Source organism: Antrostomus carolinensis, unplaced genomic scaffold (genome assembly GCF_000700745.2).
Source record: "Antrostomus carolinensis isolate BGI_N321 unplaced genomic scaffold, ASM70074v2 scaffold1783, whole genome shotgun sequence".
Classification (NCBI taxonomy): Eukaryota; Metazoa; Chordata; class Aves; order Caprimulgiformes; family Caprimulgidae; genus Antrostomus; species Antrostomus carolinensis.
In genome coordinates, this window is record NW_010307042.1 from 35169 (window position 1) to 51678 (window position 16510).

The window sequence follows — 16510 nt, forward strand, 5'->3', positions numbered from 1 at the left end:
AGAAATACTTCTTATGTACATCAACAATGCTACACCACCTACTCTGATTAAATTAAGGCTTTGTTTCTTTACTAAAATAGAAGTTAGTAGCCTTCAGCACCACCCAGAGTCAAGGTTCTGGTGCTGTGCAGAGGAGGCACAGTGAGGACAACTGCACTGTGAACAGGATGATTCTGTGGCAGGCACCACTGTGTGCAGAATTAAGTCTGTTTCCTACAGCGTGAACTGAAGGAAACGAGCTCAACATCCAGGATTCACAGTGTTACGTGTGATCCTTTATCATTCATAATAAGGCCCAAAATGGTGCAATCTAAACAACAGCCTAGGAGCGATTTTTCTTTTGCCACTATCTAATACAACTCAAGATTTTGGAGGGGGAAAAAAAAAAGTCTCACCTTTCTTGGTTAAAAATTACATAAAAATGCATTTCTAAAGCAGAGGAATCAGAAAGTTAATTGAAAGGAGGAAGGGAGAGAGAATCCAATTCTTCATTTTATGTCTTACCCTGAAAAAAAACCACTGTCAAAAATAAACTGAGAGCTGTTACAGGTTTTAACACAGGATACCAAATATTTTCTTGATAAAATACAAATAGCAAACAAATACAGAACTGGATTATTCTGTTTTATTTCAAGAACTCACTTTTCTCAGTGTAATCTTTTGCAAATGTACGCCATTTGCAGTACAAGACTATCTAGGCCCCATGCCAGATTTCTTTATATTTACATACCAGCACAGCTTTAACTTCAAGGAACTTGCTCTGATTTACAGCAGAGGAAGACTAGGCTTTCTTTTTTGGAACTAGAATTAAAGAACATTTCAGGCAATTTGTTTGCCCTCTTCAAAAGTTCAAGCATTAAGGTGCCTATTCAGAACCATTCTAAAAATGCCTCAGTTCATTCTAAAAATGGTTTTAACTCTTGTGCAGACAGTTTTGATTACACTGATCCAGGTAATCTGCTGGAGAGTTTAACAAAGTTGATTTACTTTTTATTTCCCAAAACACATTCTCATTAGGCTTTGGAGGACTTGGGAATACCCAGGAATTATCTTCCAGAGAGCTCTTTCCATACAAATGTTGTTCCTGAAACATTTTGCCATCAGCTGGAATGGGTCTCTCATCTGTCCATGCTTGCAGAGTCATCCTTTCAGGGGGGATTTTTACATCTCTTGGCCGAGAGGGAGACACGGCATTGCAGACCACTTCATCATTTTGTGAGAGTTTTTTATAAACTACCCCCGATGTCAAATTCGGCTTTGAAATGTTCAAGTCAACACACTGTACTGGTGCAGTAAAGGCAGCTGAAGAAAGAAGATAAAAGGAAGGTTTTAAAATTACATTATCTAATGCATTTTTCATATACTCCAAGTCTATTACTGTATAGCCGGTACATTAAACCCAGTGTTTTCAAGCTGCAGATTTTCAGACTGTATTTTACTTCAGCAACTACTGAAAAGTTACAAACTGAACATCCTAACCTCCTCAGTCTGATTTAGCAAGATGGAAGAGAGATCCTGAAATCTCAGTGTCTAAAATACACCCAACACCAAGGAAACCTCCCAGTTCCCACTTGAACACAAATAAACCCGATTGATTAATCTTTTTGGCATGTCTGGAATGAATGCTGAAACAGAGAGGATTTGCATGCACTGGCAGAAATCAACCAGATTCAGACACTGCTTACACAGAGCACGCTGCTTCCTACTCTCCTGATTCTCTTAACAAATTGTGCTCTCAGGCTGCCAAGAACCCGAATTCTTATTGTCCATGAAGCAGCAAGAAGGAAATGCACAGTGTTCACAGGTTCTCTGTGCTCTGCTATTGTCTGACTTCTGAAAGTAAACTGACAGACTGCAATGTTCAGCCATCTGAAATTCCAGGGAATTTTAAAACCATGCTAGGAATGGGAGGATTTGGAAACAGAACAGCATCTACCTGAAACAAAAGAGCTGTAATTTACATACAGTAATGTAGTGATTCCTGCAGTTAAGGAACCTCACGTCTTACAGGTGGTTTTCTAGAACAGCTATGAATCTCCAGTACAAACTGTGATTTGTAACTTGAGTTCTTAAGGGACAGAAAGAGGAGCCATTATCTTGGTCATAGAATACAACTTCCATTTGTCACTGAAAATTAAAAAGCAGGACCCAATTTGCAAATGTCAGCCAAAAGCACCTTCCAGTAGCACAGGCATCATATCTGAAAGACATGCTAAGGAACTGGATTTGGCCTCTTTGTGCTGACAGGTCTACAGGCCTTTGGAACTTGAAGAAAAGCGGAATATACTGAAGATGGATTGAAAATGCACGAAAAACCCCACGAGCAGACACACATTTCTTGAAAGCGCCTGCATACTTCAACAACAGCTGAGTAGAATCCACATGTTAACTGATACTGTCAGCAACAGACACCGCAACCAGTACATCGTGTCCTGCAGACTTTATGCACCTCAGAGTGGCAACTGGTTTGTATGTGGTAAAACAGCTAGTTCTAAAGGTATAGGAAGCAGAAGTCTTCAGTCAATTCTAGCCCATATTTTGCATAAACCAAGATTTTTCTATAAATGTAAGCACAGATGTATCTGCATTATATTTGTAAGTGTGGTTGACAAGCAAGGTAAACAAACAAACAAACAAACAAACAAAAACACAGTTTTCATTTCTGCCAAACCTGTCCGCTCTTGCATACTTCTGAAAAATTACTGGAAAAAAGCCTACAGAGCAAAAGGCAAAAGATCCATTGTTTCCCAATCAATCAATAAAGCCTTTTATAGCACTGGAACTGGAGAAAATCTGACTGTTCACCAGGTAGGAGAAGAGAAAAAAAATTAGTACTTGTGTAGTGGCAAGACAAGTAACTCCAAATTAAGAATGAGGTCAGGAAGATACTAAATGATCACATCAAACCTTGACAGATTTAAGGATTAAAAACTCATTCAGTTCCCAGTTTCTCTGTTGAAGTTATTTGACAAATGTGTCTTAGAACTGTAGGAACGTCGACTCACCTGGTAACAATATGACCACGTCTACAAAATGTGTTGATAGTTTATCAGCCAAGTACCAGAGTGATCATTAATCACTGCTGACCACAGACAAAGGCAGTGACTGACCTGGAGGTAAATCCTATCATTATCTCACCGAGCCAATCAAAGCTGTTTAGAAACAAAATGTCTTGATTTTCTACTGGATAGGGACATCTGAGACTGTCACCAGCATAAGGTAACCAGTCTTTCACTAGCATCTTCTGTATTCTGAACACAGGAAACACCACAACTGAAGTGAGCAGAAAACAAAGGAAACAAACACTGTCAGACTGATAGTCCGGCCCCACCTGAATACAAATGCTCTCTCATAAAGCATCTGGCTTGAGAGAAACATGTATGGAATGGAGGAACCACCTGATGAACTGCTCACAGAAATTATACATACTTTATGTGGAAACTATTTTCCCCTTAATTATTTGCAAAGTAGCAGCAGAAACAGGGCAGTTTTGCATCCTCAGGATCTGACATTCAGAAAATGTCATCTTGCCTAGCATTTTGCTAGAAAAGACAACTTTTCTGAATGCCAACATAAAGAAATCTGCAGCCATAAGGGAATTTCAGTCTGTTAAAGTCTGACTTTCAAAATGTTGCCCAATTAATATGTTATATATTCAATACTGGGAAAATAAGTCTGTGTTTGCAAAAAGATGGGTTTTTTTCTCCCCTAATATGAAGTAGTTATGGTAAAAGGTCAAATACAAGTAAACTTAACACCTCAGCCTTGTGCACATAAGCAACACTTGACTGAGAAAAAAGCCACAAGGGGAACAGAATACAGTACTGAAGAAAAAACACATCAGCAACACCTTTATGTGTGAAGTTGACCAGTATGAGACAGAAGCAAAAGCACAAAACGAGTAGGCTGGAACCATAATATAGTCCAGCTTATCAGCTTCAATGGATGAGATGCTGATAAGATAGCTAGTTTCTTTTTAAAGTGGTACAGCTTGAATGAGGGTTGGTGTTTGTAAGGTCTGCTGTTGCAAACACTGACTTGCCTTTCTTGGGTGCTGGTGGGTTTGTTTTCAGTTTTCTCAGGATCTCAGTTTGCACAGCAGTCACCAGGCGCAAGTTCGACATTTCTCTCTTCAGTTCCTGATATGCTTGCTGCACACTTTCAAAACAGAATTTTTTTAAGAGTTAAATAATTGCCACCTCTAAAGCACCCTCCTGCCCATTAACAGGCTTATCAAACACTAACTGTTAATAAACAGTTTTTGCCTGATACAGACTATGGCTTTTACTAAAGTCCATAATTCAAAATGAACTGAGCAGTACTGATAATTATCTTAAACTGACAGACATTTCTGTATTTTATTTGACTTTTGTGTATTACAATATATAATGTGTTATATATTAACATACTAGATGATACTAATGAATTCAAGTTCCCCAAATGGAAAGAAGTACGAAGCATACTCTCCAATTTCATTATTTGAAACTAACCATCTTAACATCAAATTAGTAATCTCTCAGGAATACTTAAAAAATATATATATATATATTAAATGGACACTAAAGTGCAAACAAGGCAGAGTATTGACTTTGAACAGCTTCTGATAAATGACCACACACACCACCATATGTTATGAACCTTATAGTAATGTTAATTGATCATAGTTTTAAATATTCAACCAAAATCAGTATTTGGATCTTTACATTATTAATTTTGCTAGAATTAATTTGGACAAGATACCCGAGATCCAAACTGAGCACCCACACATAGACCAAACTGAGATATAAAACGTACTGGTTCATATCCAGGTCATCTAATTTACGTTAATACACTGCCTTATCACACAGTCTAAAAAATAGCGACCCAATTAATTCTCTGTAAGACAGAATAATACGAGAAACATTTAGCAACAGCAGCACTGTTCCAACATTGATGTCTTGGGTTAATAGCTGTTAAGAAAACCAAGAACAAAAAGAAGTCAGTATCACCATACGTTTCTTGGTAAAATTCTGAGCAAAGGCTGACTGAACACTACGTTTATATTGAGTAATAATTAACTTTGAAGTGTTCAAAGACATAAGGATGCAGCTACTTCAACTTAAACATGAAATCAGTGATTTAATGGGTTTTTTTCAATGCTTAACATTCTACCAAAACACACCAGGGGAAATGGCAGGAAGATGTGCCAGGGGAGGTTTAGGTTGGACATGAGGAAAAGGCTCTTCACCCAGAGAGTGGTGGAGCACTGGAACAGGCTCCCCAGGGAGGTGGTCATGGCACCAAGGCTGACAATATTCAAGAAGCATCTGGACAACGCCCTCAGACACATGGTCTGAATCTTGGGATTGTCCTGTGCTAGGGCAGGAGGTGGACTTGATGATCCTCCTGGGTCCCTTGCAACTCACAACATTCTGTGATTTATTGAGAACAAGTACTATGGGTAAGAGTTTTCAGAGTATTTCTGTCTTCCTCACTATATTCACCTAAAAGATGTTTATTTGAAAATAGTTCAGTACCTCAAACTATTGCTGAAATGACTAAGAACTATCAAGCTATACAACAACTGTATTTTCAAACATGCATATATACAGATTTCTGTCCCTCTGAAATACCAATCTGGGAGCACTCCTGCATGAAATTTATCAGCCATGAGTGTGTTCAAAAGCACTCCAAGAAACAGCTATTATTCTTTTCTGCAAGTTAATGCTAAACCAAAGAAATTAAACTTTCTTCTGTGCAAAGAAGTATTTCCCCAGAATAAAAAAAGCTCAGATTCAAAAACTCTGTTAAGGAAGCTGATAGTTTAATGTATTAGGTATCAGCAACTGTGATAGATGGAAAGTTAAACTTTTCCGAGCTGGTATTTCAAGAAGTTCAGCTAAACCTGTGGCCTTTTTACTGCAGAATCCATTTGGCTCTTTGACTTTTAAGAGATGACAATTTTAAAATTAAGTTGATGTGGCAACTACACTTCATTTATTCACGTGTTTTGGTCTCAAAAACAAGATCAAAATTTAGTTATATCAAACCAGAACTGTCCAACATTTAAATACATTTTTATATAGAAGGGTAAATATAAGAACAGCTTGGTGTCTGCCACCAGTCAGAAGGAAAGTGCTTAGATAAACGTTGTCATGTGCATTTAGTGCTTTTAAAAGCATCTTGCAAGGGGACGCAGGTACCACAACTCCACTTAAATCACACGTAATGTATTTTAATCTGGTTTTGTGGATACTGACCTACAATTCCATTGCAAAGTCTGATTTTCAAGGAATTTGCAATTGAAAACCAAGGATTCCATGTGCTTGGAAGTTCATCCTATACTATTTTCTAACATGTAACATAAACTTTGAATATAAATCTACAGCAAAGAAGATATGCAAACCAAGAATTTAAAGTCAGAGTTGCAGGATGCTGACAAATATGTGAAATAATTACTTTCCAAAAAGTTCATTCACTAACTGCAAATGCCTCCACCTCCCATAAACAGGATTGCTTGCTACAACAAATGTTTTGCATTGGAAGATTTTCAGGTGTTTTTCCAGAGATTTTTTGATAGGCTTACATATTCAGTACACATTGCACATTCATTATTTATGTCATATTACAATAAACACTGTACTATACATATGCTAATTTAGATGTTTACCACCTGAACATCACTTTGTGGAATAAATCTGCTCTGGAAGATCAAAGAGATAACTGCTTTACCTTGAGATAACACCTTTTTTCAGGCGTGTAAGACTGACTATGAAGCTGCAGCAGAAACCACAAGAAAATACTGTTAGCTAGCTATCCAGTCAAGGTGAAAGTGTAATTTGTGCGTATTATTATCATAATTACACCAGAAAGTATATGAAAGGAAGTATCTGTGCTGTTCTCATTGACTGATTTCCTTTCCTATGTCTTCAACAGCCAAGGAAGCAACAAGATCTTAGGCTGTCATTATGAAGGACCACTCCTCCCTCTTGTGGAAAACCGTGTAAGTACACAAATAGGCCTAAGAAGGTGTAAGAGATGCCGTTAGCATTTCATTTTTGTGAGACAGAACATTTGGGAACTTCCATGCATTCATGAGCTGTTCTTTTTGCATAAAGAATTAAAGGATATATGTACTTTCTAATAGGGCACACATACTCAAGACAGGATAACAGAGGAGCTTGTATCATAAGCACAATTATTATTTGAACAGCTGCTTTCTGATATGTTAGCATTTTTCTGGAGAATTGCTGTTTGGTTTTGAATAGGTTACACAATGGCTTCTCAATAGAAAAAAAAAAAAATCAGTGTAAGTGTCTTCCTGTAGAAATATTATTGCACTCTGCACTAAGTCAGAACGTATGTTCCAACGCGATGCAAGACACTCGAAGCCATCACCTATGCAAACACAGACACCTCCCCATATGCAAAATGAAGATATTCTATAGCTGGGGTGAGCCTTGGAAATTTATCTATTACCTCCCTAAGTAAACTAATTACTAAAAAATCTCATTTTTAAATCCAAGATAATTTAACTTCCATTTTCTGTACAACAATCTGAAGATGTAAATGTTTTCTTATCATCATAACGATCCTGGACCACCAACATATCAAAGAAAAAAAAATTACTGTTATCTTGCTTGAAATGAGATGATGTAATTTGAAATAACAGTTTTGAACAGGCCACAATAATATTGACTTGTTCAAATAACTGTCCATCAATACAGTAAGAGTAAAACATGAAAGACACTTGATTTTCATACCTCTGAATGTCTTGCCATTGAAGGAGGTCTCCATTTAATCGATGTTCGTCTTGATCCTGGTCCTGCATAACAGAGTCAGGGGAACACAGGGAAGGAATGAACATATGATTTTAGATCTTATATCTAAAAATACTGCAGTGAAACTACAAGCTTGCTAATATTAAAATCCAGAAGTAGTCTTCATTTCTGTTAGCTGCAGTGGTTGTCAAAATGGACATAAAGACTTCTACTAAGAATTTCCTTAAAAATGCTTAAATTACCTACTTATATCAAAGCACTGATCACCCACCATTACACTTTAAAAAAAAGCTGAGCTCTTGGAATTCATGATTCTTTGAGAAGCAAAAGTTGAGAAAGGCTTTTGAATGCCATTAAAAAAACATAATCAGTCTTCTCTTGTTCTTTCCCTGCTCCAGTATATAAAGATCTTTAAATCAGAGAAAACTATTTCAGTATAGATTTACTTCCAGAAGTTCCTTTTAAGACAGAACATAAGCTATCCCTGGAGTCTGCAAGACTGCTTTAAATTGTACATACAAGCAGCCTCACTGAAGTTAACAGGATTGTTTAACAAAACAAACACTGGGCTCCCCTAGTTTGCTCTGTTTCTATTAGACCCTCACCTGTGATGAGTTCCCATTAAATTAAAAACAGGAATAATGAAAATACCAGCTGGGTTTGAAACAACGCTGACCTGTCATTGCCCATCCATCACATTTCACTGTATTCCACCTGACAATTTTTCCCCCTCCTGAAGACTTTCGCACCACCACCCATCAGAGATTCAATTTCAGAGTTAAAAAACCCAACCAGTTGTACCATATTACCCCACATTTGAAAACTTTTACCTTTTTATTTCCTATATTAAGCAGTTACTAGGATCAAGAAGAAAGTATATTTTTTTAAAAAAAAGAAAAAGAAAAAAGCTGTTCCTTATATTTCTTCTTTGCAACAAAAGCTGCTGATGTAAGCGTTATTTGAACAGTGTCATGTCTAGGATTTCTTACAAGTGCTATTTTAGTCTGTTCTTTCTACCAACATTCATTCTCACAATACAATCTGCAACCTTCAATTATTTAATTATTTATATAGCTGCTCCTGTGTTCTATAGAGCCACCTGAACACCAAAATCGCATACAAGTTACAGTATGCCTTCAGAATTTACAAGTTATTGAAAACACCTAAAGGAATTCCAGATACAAGTGAAAACACCAACCAATAGTAATGGAAGGTAACTGAACACCTCACACACCTTCCAGGTACCATGTTTTATCCCCACCTAGTGGGAAAAAACAGACTGAGCCTGAGACAGGCAATCGGTGCACACGAGCCTGTCTGTGTAAACTAGGAACAGAGAGACACACTCAGTGCCAAGACCCCCACAGCTCAGCTGTATGTGCTTTGTGGGCAGCAGGGGAGAAGGACTTTACTTCAGTCTAGCTCTAGCCTGGTCCCTGAATGGCCAGGAGAGGTTGGGGTGCCTCTTCTTAGTTTCATCCAAAAGGAATCCAGTTCTCATCCTCCTGACTGCTCTATAATGCAAGGCCCAGTAGACAGTGGTGATGTGCTGCAAAAGTACATTTCTGTAGTAATGTCGGTGCACCCGTAAGAAAAAGAGACAAACATTTCCTAATTAAATCCAAATCCCGTTTGAAGGCAAGATTGATGGCCACACAAGGATTCCATCTGAGACTTTAACATACACTGAATATTGGCTCACTCAAATATTATGTCACTCAAGATAACATAATCATAATTATTAATGACAATAATAAACCTAAAATAGGCTGCCTCTTCAAACATTCACATTTACAGCCTTTAAATTAGTTGCTGTAACTTCACTGTGACTGTAGAGTCCTAGAGACTGCCAGTGTACCTTTTACCATGTAAAGCAGTATGTGTGCACTAGACTTTTTTTTTTTAAACTTAATGCATTTTATTACTGTTAAGGTATCTTAATTTCCTTTTTGACATCCTATCCACATCTATGTTACACAGTGAGTGTGTCCCTCACAACAGACACGTGCCTCAGACTGAAGGAGATATAGCAAGATTCTGGAAACTTTGTTATGAAAATCCACTTCCCTGACAAGCTGCATGCAACTACCCCGAAGAAAAGTGCTAGAGCTCCTTAAACAAAGGTCGTGTTATCTTTTTAACATAAGCATTCTATTGTTTTAAAAGAAAAAAAAAACAAACCAACAACGAAAGAAACAAAAAAACAAACCAGGTTTTGCCCAAACTTTCTAAGAAGTGCAGCCCAGGACAGATACCAGCGCAGGACACTGCGATCTGATCGGCTACTCATAAGAAATTTTAAAGCTTTATTTTCTGTTGTTACATGGGCAGCTGCTGGGAAAACTCACCTATGTAAGTGCACTATTTCCAAGAAACAAGCCAGTCTGTAAGAATATTTCAGGTTAATTTTACTGGGATGTTAATCTTTTACTCAATTAAGTACTGTCTGTCTCTTTGTTTGCCCTTTATTTTGCTTGAACAAGGGATTTAAAATAATGCTATAAACCAGTCAAATCTAATAATACAGAAATTCCTTAAAAATAGAGGTACCTTCTGCTTGGATTTTTCCAACTCCTTTCTGAGACTGTTGCACTCTTGCTTGAGCTTTTCTAGGTCCTGTTCCAGACTATGCACTTTCAGGTCACTGCTCAGCTTCTCTAGTTCCCAACTGGACTGAGTACAATTCAGATTTTTCATCACTATAAGAAGACAAGCAAGACAATCAGATTTCAATCTCAGATCAAGAAATGTAACTCAGTATGTAAGGTTTCACCTCAACCAGCCCATGCTCTACAAAAAAGTTAGCCTGAAGAAACTGCAGTCTCTGACAACAGAGAAATAGTAACAACAGTAAGGTTGTTGGCAGAGAATTAGTCTGTTTTCTGAGTTTAAAGTACAGAGCCCTGCTTTCCAATAATGCACCAGAGATTTTACATAAAGAAAAAGGAAGTCAGAGCATAAAAAGGCACTGGAAACATAAACATCTGTTAATGGCAAACATGCATAATATGTACACCAACTTGCATACTTCTTACATGCTTTGAAAACATGAGCCTTTTCCCCTTCACATTTCTATCATTACATAATTTACTGTAAGCTTTTCCCAAGTTTAATATTAAGAAGTTCCAAACAGAACTACAAAAGATGCAATCAAAACAAAAAGGTAAAGTCTAGAGGTTATATAACCCTTCTTATTAGACAGCATAAATTCACAGTCGCTGGTAAGAAGGAACCTAAGACAATCTTGGCATCAAATCAGTGGTAGGACGCTAGTTAGACAGTAAGAAATGAAAGAACATGGCAGGAAGAAAACTCCCAAGTCTTCAGCTATATGGTACACTCACCTCTAGATCTAACAATTTAAACAAGCTTAAGCTACACTGATTTTTCTTAAATGGGTACTCAGAGCCCACTTAGGAGTAAAATTGATTACTAAATAAGACTTGAAATCACCACATTTTCAGAGCTCTCTTTATAAACTCTGCACTTCTTACCTCCTTAAACCATGATGTCCCCAACAATGATACTACTACTACATGTGGTTTGTTCTAGGTTTAAAAACTTGAGCAACTGAAGTAGTGCTCTATATGCTTGAGGTCCTCTTGGAAAGCAATCCAACTCAAGTACAGCAATACTTATAAGCACTCTTCCAATGAGTGCATTTGTACAGAATCTGAAGCCCAACCCGTATCTCTAACTTTACATAGATGGCATCTTCTTGTTCTCTTTTCTTGTACATTAATAAAGATTATTTTTTTTCTTCCACAGTGTTTTATTTGAGGTACCTATAATCTACAGAGCACTCTTTACAATAGCAGTAACAGAAGGTGGATTTGGGCTTTTGGAAGTGCCAGGATACACTGTCTGTTCCCCCTTCCTCTTTCCACCAGGCTCTCTATAACAAGTATCTTTCTACCTTTCCTCATCTCCCAGCCCTTCAAGTAACTGTTGTTGACTGCAGCTATTGCTATACATCATCCTCTTGTACCTGTCATATCTCAACAGCAGGACAAAGCTGTTGAGATATTGGATCATCTGCAGGTACCAGAGGAAGTGGTATTGACTGGATAGCGTTTGATACTTGAACAAGTATGTCCCTGTCCCACTCTGAGGAAATGGTGGTGGGGTCCAGAGATGTACAGGTTGTGCACATTTCTCAAATTATTAAATAATCTACGGTGGAAGAACACAACAGCCTCAGATCTTTACCATGGAGCTCCTCACCTATGATAATCTAACATGCAATGTCACCACTTACAAGAATGAACACACAGACGAGCTCAAAGCACCTCAGTGCAGTACACTACTCTCTTAGCAGCCATTATATGGGGTTAAACCTCTTCATGCCCTCAGATCATAATATAACCACTAAAGACTAGTCAACAAACATCAAGATGAAGTAACCAAATGCATACCTTGTTGAGTTTCCACTTCAGTTCTTAGTTGTAACAGCTCTACTTCTTTAGACTGCAACTGTTCATTCAAGGTTTTCAAGGATTCTGCACTTTCTTTCATCTATTTTCAGGGTGAAGAAAAAAAAAACAACAAAAAACCAAACCCAAAACCATTTGTGAAGCTTTTTTTTATCATGTCTGGCAATTCCACAAAACAAAACAAAAAAAGTATTGCTTTGATTATTTTTCTTTAGCATTAGCCTAGCCCAGTAATAAAACTGAAATACTTAAAATTGTTATTTCTACATAAAGTCTCGTCGTGTACTTTAAGAACCTAAAGGAACCATAAAACAAACCCCACAGATCTTCAGCAAATAAAATTCATTCTACAGTAAACATTTACGAAGTGGGCAGTACTTAATATAACATGTATTTAAGTCACTAGTTCAAGAGGCATACCAATCTATCCAGTTTGCTTCTCAGATTATCTCGGTCGATGCAGGCCTCTCGATAGGCTTGGTACGCCTTATTGACTTGTTCCCGTCCAACGGAACTGCATTCCTCTTCCAGTCGTGAGCCGAGCAGCTACGAGTGTAACAGACATGAGAAACAGGATGTTTGGTATGTTATATTGAGAACTGCAAAATTTTAAAGGTGCAGTAGTACAGCCTGCAACATTAAACTAACAGCATTTTTTTCAGTGTAGAAAATAAGTTAATGAAATACATTGATACAGACCAAAATTTTTTACAAAAGTGCAACAAAGGCCGTGTACAAATTCTGCAATCTCTACCCATACTTAATGCTCACTAGTTTACTGCTACGAGTATTTAAAAACTATCCAAAAGTCATGATTACTCACACTGACAATGCCTTAATCGTATTTCTTCCAGGCTCTGAAAATGTACAAACTGCTTCTTGGAAGAAGAGTTTTATGCATATAAAGACACAATATATAGAAAATTCAGAGGAAAACAGATATATATATCTATATATATAGAGAGAGATATATATATTTAAAGGTTCATAATTTAAACAAAGATTTTTTAAGTGTATTTATGTGAGAAAAGCTAAAGCATATTATTTTACAAATAACTATTAACTTCCAGGTCACCACTATCCCATTGCCTGCTAAGGCAAAAGACAAGCAAGGGGTATAAGCACTAACAACTAGGTTGTAAAAAGAGAGGAGCAGAGTTAAAATATATTCAGTATTTTTAATAAGACAGCAGAAGAGAAGACTTGTATCAAATTGCACCTGTTCACATAGAAAGTTCTTGTTTTGACTAAGTATTGCATTATCTTTTTCACTCTGTTTATCCCACACACTTGCTTTAAATTAGCGAGGGATTTAAACACATTCAGTGTACTTAATGTAGATACTTGCACCAGATTTATATACATTTTTAAAAAAATTAAGAACCACACACACAAAAAAAAAAATGACAAAAAAATCAAAGAGGTGACAGTTATGCATCTACCTTAAATATCTCCTCTTTTAGGTGTTCACTAGAAAGCAAGCATGGGCAATTAAGCCATAGATAGGAAGCTTCTGCCCTTTGCTTTTCGTACTGACCATCAAAGTATGTGTACTACTCATTTCAAGTTGTGTCCTTTATATTTTTCTCCCCCGAATAAAGCCATTCAGCTAGAACATAAGCCTTACCAAACCTTCTGGCCTTCTGGAAGCTTCCATACACTTTGAAATGTAAAACTTCAAGGGGTAACTCGCCGTGTATTTGTTACCATATAGGCATACCAGCCATTAACAAAGGGTGAAAGTCAGTTCTGTTACTTAACAGTCTAGGCCTGCTCAACGCCCCCCTCTCATAGAAACGGTTTTATGGTATTCACATCCTAAAATAAAAGTTTTCTCTATGGAAAACAAAGCATCACCTTCCAGATGATTAAGCTGAACCAGGCCAAGCCAAAAGACACAAGACTAAAAGGGTTTGTCAAGGTCAAGTCCTGTTCATTCTGATTTTGAGTAACCACATTAAGGGTGTTACACTCAGCGTGGTTCAGAGAATAGTCAGTCTAGAGCTCTATTCCTATCCCGATCACCCACACGGGACCTTATATAAAGAAAGAGCTTACAAAGTTTTGCCTTTTGACAGAAAGCCAATCCTGTCAGCCTAGTCACCAAGAATTCCTGAATAAGTGTTTCAAAACTGTACTGAGTGTGACTCAAGCTCTTCATTCCAATGCCACAAAATAATACATACTTTGTCAGCTTTGAAGAGTCAGTAGCGCATACTTAGGACTAAGTCCTAATAAATGTCTCAGCTCTAACTCTAGGATCTGTTGTCCCATCTTATATTAATAGGGAAGCAATCTATCAAAGTCAGGACCTTCGGCAGTACAAAGACACTCACTACTGAACGATGGATATACGTTTCACGATACCATTCTTCACCTGGGGAGAAAAGCCTGTGTCATGGTCAGTTTTTAGCTTTAATGAACTTACCTAGACTAAGACCACGAGAAGATGCATATAAAACAAATTCCTAGATTCCTTTACATTTTAGAATTACTGAATCAAAAACAGACAGCCAACACCTATGTGTTAAGCATTGCAACTTCATATTTCTTGTTTGAGACCACTATTAGCTAGACCCAGTCAGATATTCTTAACCAATTTTTCCTTATCATTTCGGTATGCTGAGCCCAAGAGATTCTTCTGGTAGAAAACCCCTGGATTCTGACAATATACAGACTTGGCACCTCACTATTCAACCATACTAAATCACATGTGCCAAAGTTAATAAAGACCATAAAGAGGCAGATGAAATACAATAACAATCCAATGCAACTACAGATCTTTCTGAACCAAAGCTAGTGTCTTTGCAGGGCACTGCTGCACTGTGTCACATACATGCCCAGGAAGAATCAAAAATTCCACTATGATGCAACTAGGTTACCAGAGGAACAAACTGTGTTTCACTTAAACCAATAAAACAATTTACCAAAACTTTAAAGCACATATTTTAAATTACTTAACCATCTGCTTCACCATCCAGCCAGGAAAAAAAAAAAAAAGCTACTACCAGAAGCTGGTAAATCAACTTTTTTCTTACCTTCTCTTCTAGAATTCTCACTCTTTTTTTTAAGAAGGAGTTCTCCTTCTCTGTTTCCTTTAGTCGTTTCTTGATATCTTCATATGCAGTGACAAGTGCAAAGTGTGAGGCAACAGATTCATCTCCACTGTAAGATGAAACAGGAATCTCCCCATCTCTCTTATGAGTATTGTCTGCTTTTTCATGGTTCAAAATACAGATGTCATCCTCTACCAACTCCTCCATGACAGCTGTTAAAAAGACAGATATGAGTGCAAAATTTTCACAATGACAAATTCATCAAAAATCTCAAGTCTGAAAACCTTCCAAAATATACTGCAGGGTGTTTCTGTCTAAGTATGGAAAGACTGAATAATCAGGAAATATCTTGATCTTGCAAGAAAAATCTTGAAACCCATTTTACATCAAAAATATGCTAGTTAGAAAAGAAGCATCTTTCACTATCACTTGATAAAATCATTCCGAATATACATTAGATTTATGAACCCCCAAATTCATTTTTTAAGGCTTAGCACCAGCCTAGAATTTGGCTGATACCAAATATTTGAACTTCAAAGGAATATCATACTAGCATTTCTGTAAGTCAGCACTGAGCAGTAAAAGAGATTACAGTTGCAAGAAATTGACTAACTACTGTTGATCCTGAGCACAAGTGCTAAATTCCCTTAATTCTTGAATGCCAATATTTATACTTTTCCCAAACTTTAAAATGGAATCTTAAGGTATACTTGCATTAGTCCTTAAAGAGGCTGCATGGATAGCTAGCTATTCTGCACTTGGTCACAGTGGAAAACATCCTGCTGATGAACAGCAATTACAGTCATTCTTGACTGGAAATATGGTGAGAATGAAAACATACTCAATAATATGATCTGCCTCAACATGTGTGGAGAAAACTGACAGTAATATGACCATAAGAAAAGTATCACCCTAAAATATTAGGCAAATCCACCTGAATGACAAATGCAAAGTAACCATTACACTGAGTTTTTATTACAACACACGTAATCTGGGCACAGCAAAACATTCAATAAGGAAATAGCACCCTTAAAAAAACTCCATATACTTTCTTGAAGTCCAGGTCCTAAGGGAAAAGCCCCAACAGCATTTTCCTTAATGTTACCAGATATCAGGAACAAGTTCAGGGGTTTGATTTAAAAAAACAACCAACCAAACAACCCCCCAAAAATCAAAAGTCAAACCAACCAACCAACCAATGACACAGCTCATTCTTATTTAGTTTTGAAGATCAAGATTCCTTGCATAATGCAATACTAAC

At 37.2% G+C, this 16510-nt stretch overlaps 1 protein-coding gene across 1 annotated transcript; it reads right to left on the reverse strand.

Annotated features, from left to right (window-relative positions):
• Nucleotides 1-610: 610 nt before the first annotated feature.
• On the reverse strand, nucleotides 611-15456 carry AZI2 (5-azacytidine induced 2). The gene is made up of 7 exons (XM_010165277.1): nucleotides 15232-15456; nucleotides 12614-12739; nucleotides 12176-12275; nucleotides 10311-10459; nucleotides 7743-7804; nucleotides 4043-4158; nucleotides 611-1302 (listed from the first exon to the last, which is right to left on the reverse strand). Exons 1-7 carry the CDS (start codon nucleotides 15454-15456, stop codon nucleotides 914-916), a joined length of 1167 nt encoding a protein of 388 aa, XP_010163579.1. The 3' UTR covers nucleotides 611-913.
• Nucleotides 15457-16510: the final 1054 nt, after the last annotated feature.